The sequence below is a fragment of the Fusarium subglutinans genome (assembly GCF_013396075.1).
Source record: "Fusarium subglutinans strain NRRL 66333 chromosome Unknown NRRL66333_c0000019, whole genome shotgun sequence".
NCBI lineage: Eukaryota > Fungi > Ascomycota > Sordariomycetes > Hypocreales > Nectriaceae > Fusarium > Fusarium subglutinans.
Window position 1 is genome coordinate 296,117 of NW_023502082.1, and position 15,465 is coordinate 311,581.

At 49.7% G+C, this 15,465-nt stretch overlaps 3 protein-coding genes across 3 annotated transcripts; 2 read left to right on the forward strand and 1 right to left on the reverse strand.

The window, feature by feature from the left end:
* Window positions 1-3,172: 3,172 nt before the first annotated feature.
* FSUBG_2287 (proteasome-associated ECM29 like) lies at window positions 3,173-8,905 on the reverse strand (the record flags this gene model as incomplete). The annotated part of the gene is made up of 2 exons (XM_036680043.1): window positions 3,173-8,447; window positions 8,691-8,905. The coding sequence occupies 2 exons, from the start codon at window positions 8,903-8,905 to the stop codon at window positions 3,173-3,175; spliced, it is 5,490 nt and encodes a 1,829-aa protein (XP_036542207.1).
* Window positions 8,906-10,046: 1,141 nt separating this feature from the next.
* FSUBG_2288 (UBX5-UBX (ubiquitin regulatory X) domain protein) lies at window positions 10,047-11,698 on the forward strand (the record flags this gene model as incomplete). The annotated part of the gene is made up of 2 exons (XM_036680044.1): window positions 10,047-10,608; window positions 10,659-11,698. The coding sequence occupies 2 exons, from the start codon at window positions 10,047-10,049 to the stop codon at window positions 11,696-11,698; spliced, it is 1,602 nt and encodes a 533-aa protein (XP_036542208.1).
* Window positions 11,699-13,211: 1,513 nt separating this feature from the next.
* FSUBG_2289 (STE STE20 YSK kinase) lies at window positions 13,212-15,456 on the forward strand (the record flags this gene model as incomplete). The annotated part of the gene is made up of 4 exons (XM_036680045.1): window positions 13,212-13,293; window positions 13,369-13,399; window positions 13,453-13,769; window positions 13,814-15,456. The coding sequence occupies 4 exons, from the start codon at window positions 13,212-13,214 to the stop codon at window positions 15,454-15,456; spliced, it is 2,073 nt and encodes a 690-aa protein (XP_036542209.1).
* Between the last annotated feature and the right edge of the window lie 9 nt (window positions 15,457-15,465).

Below are 15,465 nucleotides of genomic sequence, written 5' to 3' on the forward strand. Positions count from 1 at the left end.
CTCGAAAACTCGAGGCTGTAAGGGCATTGTTTGGGGCCCTTGTTGTTTCGCTTGAGCTGGATACGTACTTTTCGAACGGGCAAACTCAGCCATGTTTGGGCTTGGGTACCTGTCGTGCTGAAAAGCATTGTGTGGCTCTCCGCAACCAGGGCTACCCTTGACGGCTGGCGTGGCGCTATCTCAGTGCCTAGTGCCTAAAGCGACACAGCTGGGCACCGTTTGGACTGGAAGCTGGACAGTGAACAGTGGACTTGGAGCGCTGGGCGCTGGAAGCAGGACGGAGCTTGCGAGATGAATGAGCACAACCCCTGTAAAAGCAGCCCTGCTGAAGTGGACCATGAAATCATAGGGCATGAGGGTCGATGGCCTGCAAAGTAGCCCGATCTATCAAGCTGCACTGTAAGGACAGCCGGCGATAGACGACCAACGAAGAGCTGAATGCAGGGAAGATGAAAAGATCATTGTTGATCATCGTGTTGTTTGTTGGATGGAAATGCTGGGGATGATTGAGCATTGCATTGAATTCATGCAAATGGCCTGTTAGCTGAGGTTGAACGAGCGTGAAAATGGAATGAAGGGAGCGTCCAGGGCCTCGCTTGTTGGTTTCACCACACAAAAGCATTACAACTTCGTGTTGCGGTTGAAGCGCCAACAATCCACGAATGCACGGCTCACTCAGATCAGCGACAATGTTTCAGCATCCCATTTATCTGCATATCTCCGTTCATCATATATGGTGATCACCAGTCCTAGGATTTAAGATTACTATCGCGATAAGCAACCGCGGAATCCCTTGCTCGCATCAATTGCAAGGCTCGTGGTGTCGAGTGCTCGTCATAGAGACGTACTGTACTACAAGCGAGCTCAGAATAGCAACACCGAGACAACCCATGCGGCATGGCCTTAGAACTCATCCATTCGTTGGCAGAAGACCTGAGCGTGGGCAATCGCAACTTGATTTTGTCCAGGTATCTTTGCTTTTGACAACAGATAGGGCGGGCATCATCAAGCAACGCCCGTTCCTCCAGCATCAGGTCATTTCGAGATATCACAACCAGTAGTGATCATACACTGGATAGCTGACCACTTCAACGTCGCCTTCGCACGTTACTGTGGACTTTCCAGTAGCAAAACAGGAACCTCAACGCCTTCCAACTCAATTGCATGCCGCTTATGCATGGACCTCGGAGTGGAGGCTATCTATCCCTGGGTGACAAACTCTCCCTGGGAAGTGTTAACTCAAACCTAAAGTGTGGCGCACTCCAAAACCCATGTCGAAATGCCCTGTTCTAAGCAAGATCTCGGTCTGCTCTCGCGCCAAGACAGGAAGGAAAGCCCTCCTAGACCGCACCAGGGATGAGCCGTCTTGGTGATAGCGTGCGTTGCCCTTATTTCGGGAGTAGATGCCAGAACAGCAAAGTTGTCTCGTACATCAGGCAATCTTTCGATTTTGCGTATCGTGAATCATGGCACTGTATTGAAACAACTTCGTGCCGAGGTCACCTCATGGAACCATCTGTACTGAAAGCGTGCCACTACAGCACGCCGTCGATATTGCTAACTGAACAGCTCGACAAATGGGAGGTTTTTCCAGGCCTCCGGAAATCGCTCCTAGTGGATCCTTTGCACACCAAAGATTATTCCTGACACCACCATGAGGCATCACTACTACAGGACAAAGCATCTTTTGACCTTGGTGATGACTGGCGAACTTGCAAGCACTAGTTTGGCCAATCAAGTTGAAGATGTCGCTCTTGCAAGACAGTGCACCATGGTCGTTATTGACAGACTGGCTTCATCCCCTGTCAGACTCTTCTGATGGTATTGAAGGTTGGCTACGGATACGGCTTACAGTATATTGCTTGAGCTCATAGCACTCTGACTCGAAATCTGCAAACATCTTCAGATGGCATGCCTATGCATATCGGTTTCGCGACTTTCTACGCTTCTAGTTCCTCCCTTTAGCCGCTTTCATCAATCTTGAGACCAGGCCCCTGGTTACTACTTGCAGATCGCCCAATCCCACCTTGCGACCCTCGTGGGAAACCGAGCAGTGGACTGGACTGGACTGGTGACGCAAATTGCGGCTTAGAAAACCGATGGTCCTGAATAGTTCTCCGCTAACTGTGCAGCAGCTCTGACCCTGAACAAGACTGAATCGTGAACTTTTGAGCATCGTGAGATTTTACTGGCTCTCGGTCAAGTAGCTTGGAACGGCAGAGTCGTTACTGAGTGTTCATGACACAAGACTGGCATCATCATATCACATCTGGCTGGCAGCAAACGCTAAGCTACGCTGCGGTTGCGTTGCGTTGCGTTTTGCGATCTCGCGACAACCCGGCGTGCCAATATCGCTGCGGGGCATTGAGTCTTTCTGTGCCACGCTGCCATCCTTGTCCTTTCCACATTTTATCGGCAATATGTTGGACACTTTCTGCCAATGATGTCTAATTTTTCATCTTGGCAAGATAGAGCAAAACTGCTCTCAACTTTGATGATGCTTTCGGCATTTGACCTCTGATCCGCGTTTACTGATACATAGCAATTATAAACTGAAACAGTACCTACCTTGCATTCCGTCTCAACGTTACAAAAAGCACCATGTACGTATCAATTCGTCGGCGACTTTGGACCTCCCGTCACACGGCGAAGCATTTTTCGGCAGTGGATCCCTCCCTCCATGGTACCGACGTTTCCGGCCGTTTCCCAACGTCCGATCCGGCCGGAGATGGGTTGATAGCCAACGGTTCACAAACCACGCGCGTCTCTTGTGTGGCTTGAATATTCTGCTTTTGTTTCGGTTTAACGAGTTTGTTGACGGATTGGGCTTGATTGGGGGGGACTATGTAACGTTGGGCAATTGCCCTTTTTCTTCTTGTGCTGGTTGTACGGCATTATGAGTGCTGAGGTAAGACGTGAGGGGGTTGCGATGTTTGCGAAGAGGATAGCTCTCAGGGTTCAGGACATGGAGAAAAGGCATTCCGTCGTGATGTGACAGTTGATCTACTTGTGACAATATTTTTGCAGTCTTTCTGAACAAACATGTATTGCAGTCAATCTAGGCCTCACAATAGGGCTGCTAAACTTATGATATTTGGTGTATTTCTTAAACTAGGCTAGTAAAAAGATAACGATCTAAACGCTGAATCCTCTAGAAAGCTTCACCCCTCTCTTACTCCATCTCAACGAGGATATCCCTAAGCACTCGCTGAACCTCCAAAGACCTCTCAGCTTCGAGAGCCCGACTCACCATCGTCTTCAACTGCGCAGTGTCAGGACCACCAGTCGGTCCAAAAACTCCCTTACCCTTTGCCTTGAACAATGCGCCCACAGCCTTGGCCCTCATAACTCTCTGCGCCTCAGTGCCAGTGTCGACCAAGTCAACGTCCAGGCTCAGTAGATAAGTAAGCGCCACTGCATTCTCATCTGGTGCTGATGAAGGCGTGGCATCGTTCATAAGATCGCGCACGCACTCGTACCATACTTGACGCTTGATTGTAGCAAAGTTGGGGCTTGAGAGGAAAGGCTTGAGAATATTGATGATCTTGGTCAGAATACCAAGATCAGTTCGGCTGTGCCCGCGAGCAACAGCCTCCAAGCCGTTGGAAGCCGTCTTCTCTGCAAGCTGCTCCTTCGCGACTTGATCCTTAGAGTCGATATCCATTTTATCTCCATTCTCGGTCTCGTCGTCTCCCTTCAGCTCTTCGAGATATGGCGTAACGATCTCCGCAATCTCATCGAGCATATCAAGGTCATCCCGAGCTTTTGCAAACTCCCAGAGACAGCGGAAAGCATGCACCCGGTACTCGTCGTTGTTTCGTTTGGCTTCTCGAAGAGCAATCTTCTTCATCAGTGCAGCGATCTTTGTGTCTAACTTCCACAAGCTGTGTCCCTTGTCGACGAATTTAGGATAAGATTCAAGGAGCTTCTCTTTACCGGCGAATGTCTTCAAAGCCAGTGCTTTCTCGAAAACAGGCCATATCTTGTTGAGATTGGCGTCGCTAATTTGGCCACTGACATCACTTGCATTTGCAACATCAGATACCATGGCTGCAACAGTGAAAGCTCCACCATGTCGAAGGGCCCATTGTGCCGTATCCAAGCACCTCTCCACAAGTGCTACAATCTCAGGTACGTAACGAACAACAGTACGACTGCTTCCAGCGTGCTGCTCCCATACCTTCTTGAATACTTTGCTGGTATACTCGTCTGTGTCGTGAGAGCCCAGGTAGGAGAAGGGTAGCAATTGTGTCTCGAGGGCAGTGAAGTGGTCAGGAGAGACCTTAGCCAGCGCCACAATCACATCTGCAGTCTTTTGGCGACGTGACTCCTCCTCTGCTTCAAAGTACATGTCGATAAACTTCTTGCAGAATCGGTTCTTGGCCGAGTCCGAAGCGGCTCTCAACATATATGCGGTGGCTCGAGCATACGCCTGGCTGACCTCGTCGTTCTTGTCCATTGTTTGCTTCTCCATCAATTGGAGGAACTTGTTGCTCACTCCTTTGATGTCATTCGTGTGGTTTGTGAATAGGGTCGTCAATACACGACTGCATCCGATCTTGGTCGGCATGCCGATAGCAGTTTTGATAGTAGCCTCTAGTTTAGGTGCCAATTCAGCCATCACATCCGCATCCACGAATCGAAGTGAGTTGTCAATGGCCTCAGAAATCGGAGATCGGTTCACCATTTGTGATCGAATTTTATCAATCTGGTCTCGGCTGTCCTCGCCAGCTCTTTGGTAATGCCAGTTGATCTGCTCGGGCTCGATAGAGCTCAGCAAACCAAGAAGTTGAGGAACCATCTCCGGAATAAATGGTCGGAGAGCCTTTCCACCCTTCTTGGTGAGCTCAATGACGGTAATAGCAGCAAAGGCTTGGACTTCTTTGACAGAACTTTCGATACCTTTGTCAGACAGAAGGAAGGGGAGAGCCTCTTTCATCATAGATTTAGCAGCAGATCCACTGGTTCCCTCCTCAAGTTGTCGAACAAGAGTGTTAGACAAGGTTCTGCAAAGCTTGAAAGCAGCCTCTCGTACGGAACCCTTAACATCATCAAGAACCTTTAATGCCGATGTCCAAATATCGCGATATCGCTTCTCATACTTGTTGAATGGTTGGCCTTGGATGAGCTCTGAGATAGCAGCACAGCTTGCTTCTCGCATGCGCCACTCTCGGCCCAAGATACTCTTAAGCAAGTCGTCCAGGATCGCATCAAAGTGAGTGCCAAGAACTGCGCCCGAATCTTTGACTAGCGCCTTCCAAATGTCGTCCATGGATCGCTGCACGTTTAGATTGGGGTCAAATCGGTAACGGTAAAGCTTTGGATAGAGCTTTGGGTCAACTTCAGACTCTGAGAGAATGTTGCTAAGTCCAAATCGACCAAAGGCGGATCGAGTCGACCAGGTAGCAGCATTCGCAGCAAGTGACATAAATTTGTAGACAAGCCTTTGATCACCAACTTCATTGGCCAGGTTGACAATGTCCTTGTATGAAGTGATGGAACTGCCCTCTCCAGTTGGCAGAGCACCGGGCTCAAACAGCTCTGTTTCTTGGTCCACTTTGAGTTGGGTGCTATTGCCGGTAAAAGCAGACACCAGATCTTTGACCAGAGCGCTCTTGAGATCAGCGTCGCCACGCTCGTATACCAAAGACAAACCGCGCGAGGCAGTCTCTTGTACAAGCTCGTCGCGTGCGCTAAGAAGTCTCATAAATGCAGCTTGAGTCTCTCGGAGCCTCGACTGAACCTCTTCCAGGTGTGAACAATATTGAACGACGCAGAAAAGCCAGATGCCGGACGCTTTCAGCAGTGATGGCTTGGTGGCTTTGCAGTCCGCGAAGATCTTGTTAAGGACGGCTGTGAGAAGCGGGCCACGGGATCCATTACGCTTCTGAAGACAACCGCGAGACTCGACATCCAGGGTCAGCTTTACATAATCGGATTCCCATCGTGCCAGAGTTGCGGTGATAGCATCTCCCACAGTGAATTGCACCTCGACTTGCTTGATCTCATGTAGGGCGAAAAGCTCCTTGAGGATGCTACCCAGGATTCCATGCGACCACCCATCTTCACTCTCATTCTCGGCTTCTTCACTTTCACTCAGCCCGGCCGCCAGTCTTCCCAGAGCAAGAATTGCCTTCTCGTTGCCCTTCTTTGCTGGGGCGACGAGCTTACTGATAACCTTGTCCAGGGAGTGATCGCCTTCGCGTTCTGGGATAGCGAGTCCGGCGGTCCACAGCTGTGCAAAAGCCTCCAGGGCTGTGTCGTGGAGTGACGACGCAACTTTCTCGCTGGTGATGAACTCAATGGGATAGTGAACATCGTCGGGAATGGGTCGCCCGTAGTAAACGCTCCGAGAGCAGACGTAACTATAGGCCAGTAATCCTCCCTCAGCAGCGTTGAGTTCAGGCCCAACCAACTTCTCGGCGTTCTCAAATAGTGCACTCAGAGTCTTGCGACAGTTGTCTATTACAGAGCTGTCATTCGCGAGATGCGATACCAGAATTCCGAGGGCACGAGCAGTCAGTGACCGGATTTCCTTATTGTTCGACTTGATCAGCTGGAAAAGACCATCGCTAAATTCGGTCAAGAATCCCAGTGCCCCACCGGGACTGAGGGATGCCACATCTACAAAGCAACGGATGCATTCTTCCGTGATCGGTGAGTCTTTGAGGTAGGCTCCATCGAGGCATGCCTTCAGATAGAAGATTATGTATCCGCTATCAATCCTGTGTAGATATGCCAGAATCTTCTCTCTCGTCTTGATATCCGTTTTGACTCGTGCATCTAGAGTTTGCATCCAGTCAGGCTCCACTTCGAAGTCTTCGAGAGCTGTGAGGAACATCATGTGCTTGCAATATCTCAGGGCAACCGGGAAAGCAGCTATACGAGATCCTTGAAAGTTTTCGAACACCGAGTGCGATTGTTCTGTCACATCTGGAAGAGGGGCAGCAGCGGCCTCCGGAATGGTATCTTGGCTGATTTCAGACCCAAAGAACATGACTGTCATTTCCTTCCAGTCAGGCAATTTCAGGCTGGTTTCGGCGTGTGCGTGATAGGTCCAAGGGTCAAGACCTTTGTGGCCCTGCTCAATAACATCACTTCTCTCGTCTTCGTAGGCACCAACGGCCAGAATGTCAATCCAGCGTGCCAAAACATCAGAAAAGGCGAGGCATTGGTTGGCCCACTTGACCACAGCGTGTCGAGTGCTTCTAACAGCAGGGGGCTCATCGGCGAGAGACATGAACGTTAGCAGCATTGTCTTCAACTCTTGAGACTCACTGCCCGTCATCGCCGGAATGTTTGTGGTTAGACTGGACAGAGCCCCATCTATGTTCACAACAGCATCGGAAGTCGTATCCTCTGACAATGACTTAAAAAGCCAGCCCGCGAGTTGTAGACGCCTCCCAATTGGCATATTCGCACTTCTCGCCAACACTCCCATCGTTTCGTAAGCTTTCGATCGTAGTGCAATATCGTCGTGAGACGTTCGCTGCGGACGAGGCCAGCCCTGAGCCTCTATAAAAACGGATAGCTCATACAGAAGAGGAACAGCAATGTCGAATCCTTCCTGCGAGGGCCCAACGCGTGCTACCCAGGCAAGGTACTGGAATGTCGCCGTATGGAGTTTTGTTTGTTCGAGTGCACTCTTGGGGAGCAGGTTTTGTGCCAATTCGCTTGAAGCTTGATCTGGCGTGGAGAAGTTGAGTCTGACTACAGCGATGATATCATCCGACATTGTTGCCGAGATGGAGGATTTGGAGAGCATGTTCAGAATTCGAGTCCGGTATGTGGGCGGCAGTATTGAGTGAGCAAGAAACAGACGCTTGACCAGTGCCTCGTCTTCCATAGATACGGAGCTTCGTTTCAATACTTCTTCGGCCGCAGATACAAGTCTGTTATCGAAACTTGATGCAGCATAAAGCGCGGGCAAGAACTTTTCCTCGTCGGTAAAAGCACCACTTGCAAGCAATGAAACGAGCTTGAGCTTCAGCTCTGACATCCTCTCAAAGACCTTCTGTGACTCGGGGCTTTCCACAGCTAGCGATTCGAGCTCAGATTTAGTGAGTGTTAGGTTAGCCGTGGTCCAGTTCTGAGTTTGCGTAGGGTTTCGTAGTCGTAGAAAAATGCTGATCATGCTGGCAAGGAACTTTGCATCAGCCTCATCTGACAATCCGATTGCTTCTCGGTACTCGGTATCATCTTTGCTGCCTCTTGGAGGTATCCGGGCATCAAGGAGGAGACGTAGAATGATGTTGAAGAATGGCCCAGCTCGGGCAACACCTTGGTCCTTGGCGAATCCTGACAAAGCTTTAGGTATAAGCTGCCTTCGTTCATAGTCATCCAGGCGCTCTATGCTATGTTGTATCCCTGAGATATCGAGTTGCTTGACTAACGGGGAGTCACTGGACTTGTATTGATCAAGCAGCGCGCCTACAGGAAGAACTACCCTGTGTTCGTGTTAGTCTTATATCGATTTCGCGGACTGATCCGGCTCTAAAATTCCAAGAAACATGAGAGTCCGACAGTAAATCAACCTTGATGATCCCGAACTCGCCTACGTGGCAGAAATGTTTGGTGACTTCAGGGTAATTTCTTTATGAGCCTAGCCGACTCTCCGACTGCCTGAGGTAGGAATTTTCGCACCAAATTTGGGGGTCTCAAGTCTTGTTTCAACCTGGGATCTGACTTACTCTGGGGGTTGGATAAAGGTCTTCAGTTTGGAGAATATTTGGACCACCTTAGCTCGAACTTGAGCATGTTCACTAGCCGCCTTGAGGATGACTGGCGGCAAATAACGTTGTAAGAGTTCGTGCAACTTATGTTCCTTGTTGGCGACGTTTAGGATCTTGAGCTCGACGGTATCAAGCAACTGCAGTTCCCTCTCTTTCGTTGTTGCCGTCGCCATGATTGAGGGGCTGTTGTGTATCTCGAACTTGATCTTATTCAAGCTCAGAGAATCGCTGTATTTTGATCATAAAAACTATTGAAGGTGTAAAAACGCGTTCAGGGGGTGATTTGCGACTTGTTTTGCTTTGTAAGAGAAGGCACAGGCAGCTCGGTGACGAATAACCTCAGGTAGGTGCTGCCGGGCGATATTGTCTCCAGTCAACCATATCGTGACGTTGCATGACTAAGCTGACATTTGTCAAGCTGGTCACTTTTCTAGTAGATATAATGTTAGGAGCTAAAAACTTCTATCAAAACATAAAAAATGAGTTTCAATTAAATCATTATACAATGTTATGTTCTAATTTTAATTCACATATCAGAAGTGAGCTGTATTGCTCATTTCTATATAGGGAGATGCGTGAACTCTGGCCAAGGTTAAATACTTTATACGATACATAGCGAACACAAAATCTCGGTAAGCTCATCGTTCTAACACAACAATAATAGAGGCCTGTTGTTGCTATTATTATTTAATATACATATATCTAGTGAGATAAATTAGTTTTTTAATCAAGCTAGGCAAAAGTTCATTTATTACCATGCATCACAGTGAAGGACATAAAATCAACCTTCATCCAGGGTAAGCTCTTCATATGGAAGAAGTCGCGTCATTGATTTTCCGCCCGTCAATGCCGCACCCCTTGTCACTTGCCCCTCCAAGAAAAAAGGCGCTAAGCTCCACTGACCCGGTTGCGTCACTGTGGTTGGGTGCCTGTCTTGGGTGTCTGTGCTTCACTTTCACCTTCAACTTTCGCCTTGCAAGTTGAAAGGGCACATCTCAACCACGACGAGGTCGATTTCTTTCAAGCGCGTTGCCGCTGCAAGCTGAAAGAACAACGGCACTGAACAGCTCACTATCAAGCTCACACCATCAGCTTGAGACCGGTGACTATTTAAGCCGATACTCTCCCCGCTGTTGTCATTGCGGGGCATCAACTCTCCTCGCTCAAGCTACACCGAACCTTACGATATCTGATAAATCAATCAACTACGTGTTCGACACCGAGCTCTGCTCAATCCCGATCTTTTCGATATTATAAAACTCTGCCAAACACGACAGCCTGACTACTCCTACCCTACGAGGAGAGTCGCCAACCATGGACGACAACATCTCCAACTTCATGGCCATTACGGCCACAAGCACCGATGTCGCCCGGAGCTTTCTCGAGATGACTGCGGGCAACTTTGAGCGTGCCATAGGGCTCTTCTACGAAAACCCCGATCTGGTTTCCGGTGTGGGAGCCGGCCTTTCTTCAAACGACCAGCCAGCCGCTGCGCCCGTGACAACATCAGCAACCAGAGGCAACATTGGCAGACAAGATTCGGCGGGCGTCATCCACATCGATAGTGACGATGACCAGGATATGCAAATCGAAGACTTTAGTGACAATGATGACGATAACGAGAGAGCCGTTGCAGCTCAAGCGGCAGCTCTAGCCCAGGAAGAAGAAGATATGGCAATGGCAAAGCGATTACAGGAGGAGCTATACCAAGGCAACCAAGGGTCTGGATCAGGAGGAGACCCAGATGATGTCCGAGCACCTATCGCGCGGACTACTGAGACCCTGGTGGCACCCGGATGGGGTGGTGGTGAGCACGGTGATGGAATGGAGGCGGCTTTTCTAGAAGAGTTGCGACAAAGGCGGCGGGCAAATCCACGTAAGTGTCTTAACCACCAGTAGTGGACTCCTACTGATACAGTAATATAGCCAATCGTGCTGGAGGACCATTCTCCCAGCAAATATGGGCCGACCCCGAACGCCGCTCAGCTCAGACAGCCGAGAATGGAGCCCATGCAAGACGCCTTGAGGATTTGTTCCGACCACCTTACGATCTGATGGCTCGCATGTCTTGGGATGACGCCCGCACCCTAGGCAAGGAAGACAAGAAGTGGATCTTGGTTAATCTCCAAGACATGAACGACTTTAACTGCCAGGCGCTAAACCGCGACATTTGGAAGGACGAAGCTATTAAATCTCTGGTCTCGGAGAACTTTATCTTCCTCCAGTATGACAAGGACTTCCCGGATGCCGAGGAGTTTGTGACATTCTATTTCCCCAACCAAACCCACGAGAACCCCGATAACTACCCACATGTCTCGATCATCGACCCCCGAACGGGCGAGCAAGTCAAGGTTTGGACCGGACGACCTTTCCCTTCCCCGCAAGACTTCCATGCCGAACTCGCCGAGTTTCTCGACCGCTACAGTCTCGCGGCCAATAGCAAGAACCCGGTTGCGAAGACGACAGCACGAAAGCCACAGAGAGTGGATGTGGAACGCATGACTGAGGATGAGATGCTTGAAATGGCTTTGAAGAACAGCCTGGAAGGCGCTACAGGAAGCGGAGGCTCTTCAACACCCAATCTTCATGATCCCGATGCATTGACCAAAGATTCTGGCCCCGAGGGGGGTAAAGGAAAGGAACCTGAAGCTCCTGTTGAACAAAGTCCTTGGGCGCAAATTTCGAGCACCACCCCACATACCGAACCAGAGGCCGACCCAACGACCACTACACGCATTCAATTCCGACACTCTACCGGCCGCATCATTCGGCGATTCAACCTGAATGATCCAGTCCGCAGAATCTATGAATGGCTCAAGTCTGAGGCACTGGAAGGCAAAGAGGGGGTCGAATTTGAGCTTAAGAAAATGCCTGCTGGCCAGGATCTCATCGAGAGTCTGGACATGACCGTTGCAGATGCAGGTCTGAAGCAAGGGACAGTCATGATTGAGTACATCGAGGACTGAGCCGGTTATTGATTGAACGATTTCCTTTTATGCGGGATTACAGCAAACATTGTAGATAGATCAGTATCGGAGCCATCGGAGTGAATTGGACTGGCTGCTACCAGTGGAATATGCGGATTCTGAATCCACTGGCATCATTGCTATCGGAATTGATTTACCTTTATCATGGAGGAGGGCGTGGGAGGTTACTATCTTTAGACAGCTCATCCAAGTCAGGCATGAGAAATGACACTTGAAAGCAATGGAATTGCGCAAATGCCATGGTCGCATTCTGTGCCTGGCCATGTATGACAAGGCTAATTTAACACCAATGCAAGTAATCGCAATGTAATTTCATCTATCAAGCTAGTGTGATCGCGTCAGCTTGTTCCTGATCCCCAAGAACTAATAGTTTGCCGCTTATTTCAATCCTTGAATGCATTCAAGTCAAAGCATCAAATGATACGTTTCACCATGCAATAGAGAGAAGACATGAACCAATAAAGCAGCATAAACCCTTGCAGAATTGATATCAAGTCGTCATACCTGAGCGTCCTTTAATGAGTTTCGTATCACTAGAGTTGGGCGTCATTGAACGCAGAAGATAATTGGCTTCAAGACCATGTCGAAAACTGAGGCTGAGGCCAGGCCAGGCCAGACCAGCCCTAGCTGGAGATCTTGGAATCAAGCGCGGGGAGTACCTATTTCAGCGACCCCTCCCCCCTGTGGACTACACACTTACAGGGGAAAAGAGTAGAGTCTAATAAGGTCGCACGCACCAGGAACGGCCGTCAGCCAGATCGATTCAGGTCTGATGCGTGCCATTGATTGATTGGCAAAGCAAGGACATGAGCCCGTTGCCCCTCAACAACCCCCACCTCAGGTAAACAGCAACGACCAGCAACCAATACACCAGCCCGTTCCGTTTCATAGTGGGAAGGTATTAGCTCACTGTACGGAGTGTTTCTTTTTCTCTAAAGTACCCGTCCTCATTAGCTTGCGCCTGCTTGTTTTGGCTGCATGTCGTGTTGATTCTTTCCCTTGCGTAGGTGGACGGAGATTGGCTGTGCTGTGCGACAACCTCTTTTCTTTTCTCGCATTTATATGAGCACATTATCATCTCCCTGCTTGTTTCTTATTTCCCTCCCTTCTTTGCTTTTTCTTCTTCTTTCCATTTAGTGCTCACTACTTCTCTTCTGTGAAGAAAAAAAATAAAACAAGTCGCGACAACCGAAACAGATATTTACCACCAACCCGGTTCGAAATAAGACTACGATTTTCTTAGTAGTGGGGTTGCTGCTCTGTTAATCGACACCGCCAAACTACGATATCCGTACTGGAAGCGGACTCATTTCGACATCACGCGCCGTTGCGAAACTGTTGGCCCGAAGAAGAGGCCCTGAAGCGATTGCCGATCGATTGATACTGCTTCAAGTCAATAGAAGTCGGCGAATTCGCAGCGATACCGTCATTCAGCCGCGGGGCAAACACCGTTAGCTACCCGAAAACATAAGCTTCCCCACGAACCTACACAATGGCAGATCGTGAGCATGAGGTTGATGACGCGAATGAAGCGCTTGACCCGGAGCTTCTCTACTCCAAGGAATACTGCATTGGTTAGTCCTGACGTGGTCTCGTGTCGTGCGACACCAGATTGGGCACTTGGGCGTAAACGTACTGACATGGCGCAGGTGGTGGCAGTTTTGGCAAAGTTTACAAAGGGTACGGCGACGATGATATGATCCACGGCAGCCGAAATTTACTAACGAATTCAGAGTTGATAAACGAACGGGCCAAGCTGTAGCGATCAAGGTTATTGACATTGAGAGTGCTGAAGACGAGGTCGAGGATATTATCCAAGAAATCGCCATTTTGTCCGAGCTACAATCACCATATGTCACCAAGTACTATGGATCCTATGCGAAAGGTGCCGAGCTATGGATCGTAATGGAGTTTTGTTCGGGAGGAAGCTGTGCCGACTTGATGAAGCCGGGACTGATTGGAGAGGACTACATCGCCATCATTGTGCGTGAGTTGCTCTTGGGTTTGGATTATCTCCACACAGACAAGAAGCTACATCGAGATGTCAAAGGTACGGATGTCATCCTCACCCCTGACGCCGCTAATTGTTTGTAGCTGCCAATGTGCTTCTCAGCAGTAATGGCCAAGTCAAGCTCGCCGATTTTGGTGTGTCAGGTCAGCTTTCTGCTACCATGACCAAGAAAAATACATTTGTCGGAACACCTTTTTGGATGGCCCCAGAGGTCATTAAGCAATCTGGGTATGATCACAAGGCCGATATTTGGTCTCTTGGTATTACAGCTCTCGAATTGGCCAATGGAGAGCCTCCTTATGCCGATATCCATCCTATGAAAGTTCTCTTTCTTATTCCAAAGAACCCTCCACCACGATTAGAAGGCAATTTCACCAAGGCATTCAAAGATTTCATTGAGTTATGTCTTCAGCGAGATCCTAAAGACCGACCAACAGCCAAGGATATGCTGCGGCACCCGTTTATTAGACGGGCAAAGCGGACAACTTACCTGACTGAGCTTATTGAGAGGCATCAACGCTGGGCAGCTACTCATAAGGGAGAGGATGATGACAACTGGGACTCAGCTAACAGTGGTAGAGCTCCCGCGGAACGGGAGCGAGTCGATGAAGATATGTGGGATTTCGGCACGGTGAGACTTGTTGGTGAGCGGGGCGGCATTGTCAATCGACCAGGTCTCAACCAACTGGATGAGAACGCAACAAACGCACGCGCTTCTAGACCACTAGAGAGCGAGGAAGACTATGGCGAGCAACGACGAGACGCAAGCCCTACCAAGTCAAGGGACTTCGCCCTTCAACCCCTTGAGACCGTCAAGGCCAACCCAGGCTCAAGGCAGGCTAGCCCCCAACGAAAGGCTGTTCCTCAATCTCAATACCAGCAACCACTCCCATCACCTACGAGGGCACTACCCCAGACTCCCCTGAAGCTCCCTCCTCCAAGGGATAACGCCGAGACTCCTCGCCCATTGAGAATAAACCCCCCTGCAATAATACAGGAGTCTCCAGATTATGACCGGGAGCTACAAAGCCAACTACAGCGCGATATTGGCATGCTAAATCTGGATTATGAGCCACAGACTGAGAGGAAAGCCAGTCCGCAGATTCAGCAGGTCCAGCCACCACAGTGGACGTTACCACCTGCTCCTCCGGCTCATCAGCAACGACCAACAACTACCAAGCAGATGAGTCTACCTGAGATACCTCCATATAGGCCAAACCAAGCTCCTACGCAGCAAAGGGTTCCTTCATTACAGCACACTTCTGTGCCTCAAGTTCACACGCCCCTTCCAGGAGGTGCTCAGGGCCCTCGACCTCTTCCATCGAAGGCTCAGTCACCCAGTCCATCCGAGTTCAACACGCCGTCAGCTTTCCCTACACCTGCGCCAGCTAATCCTAACGGTGAATTGGATGCACTGAACGATGTCATATTCCCAGCCCTGGAGGAGGCGCTTAAGAGGCGACAGATCAACTTGCAGCAGATGTATAAGCCAGGACAGAATCCAGCTCTACTGACACCCCAACAACAACGCGCCGAGGCTTCTCACGAAAAGTTACGAAAACTGGTTTATAAGCTGGCACATGTCTGCAAAGAGATTGATCATTATGACAAGGCTGAACCTGTTGGCATGGGCAGGGAGGTTGGCAGTTTTCTCGAGGGGCTTCTGGAGGAGATCCTGGTGAGAGTCGAGCCTCTGGATGAGGATGAGGAAGTACCCGCTTCATGATGTGTGATG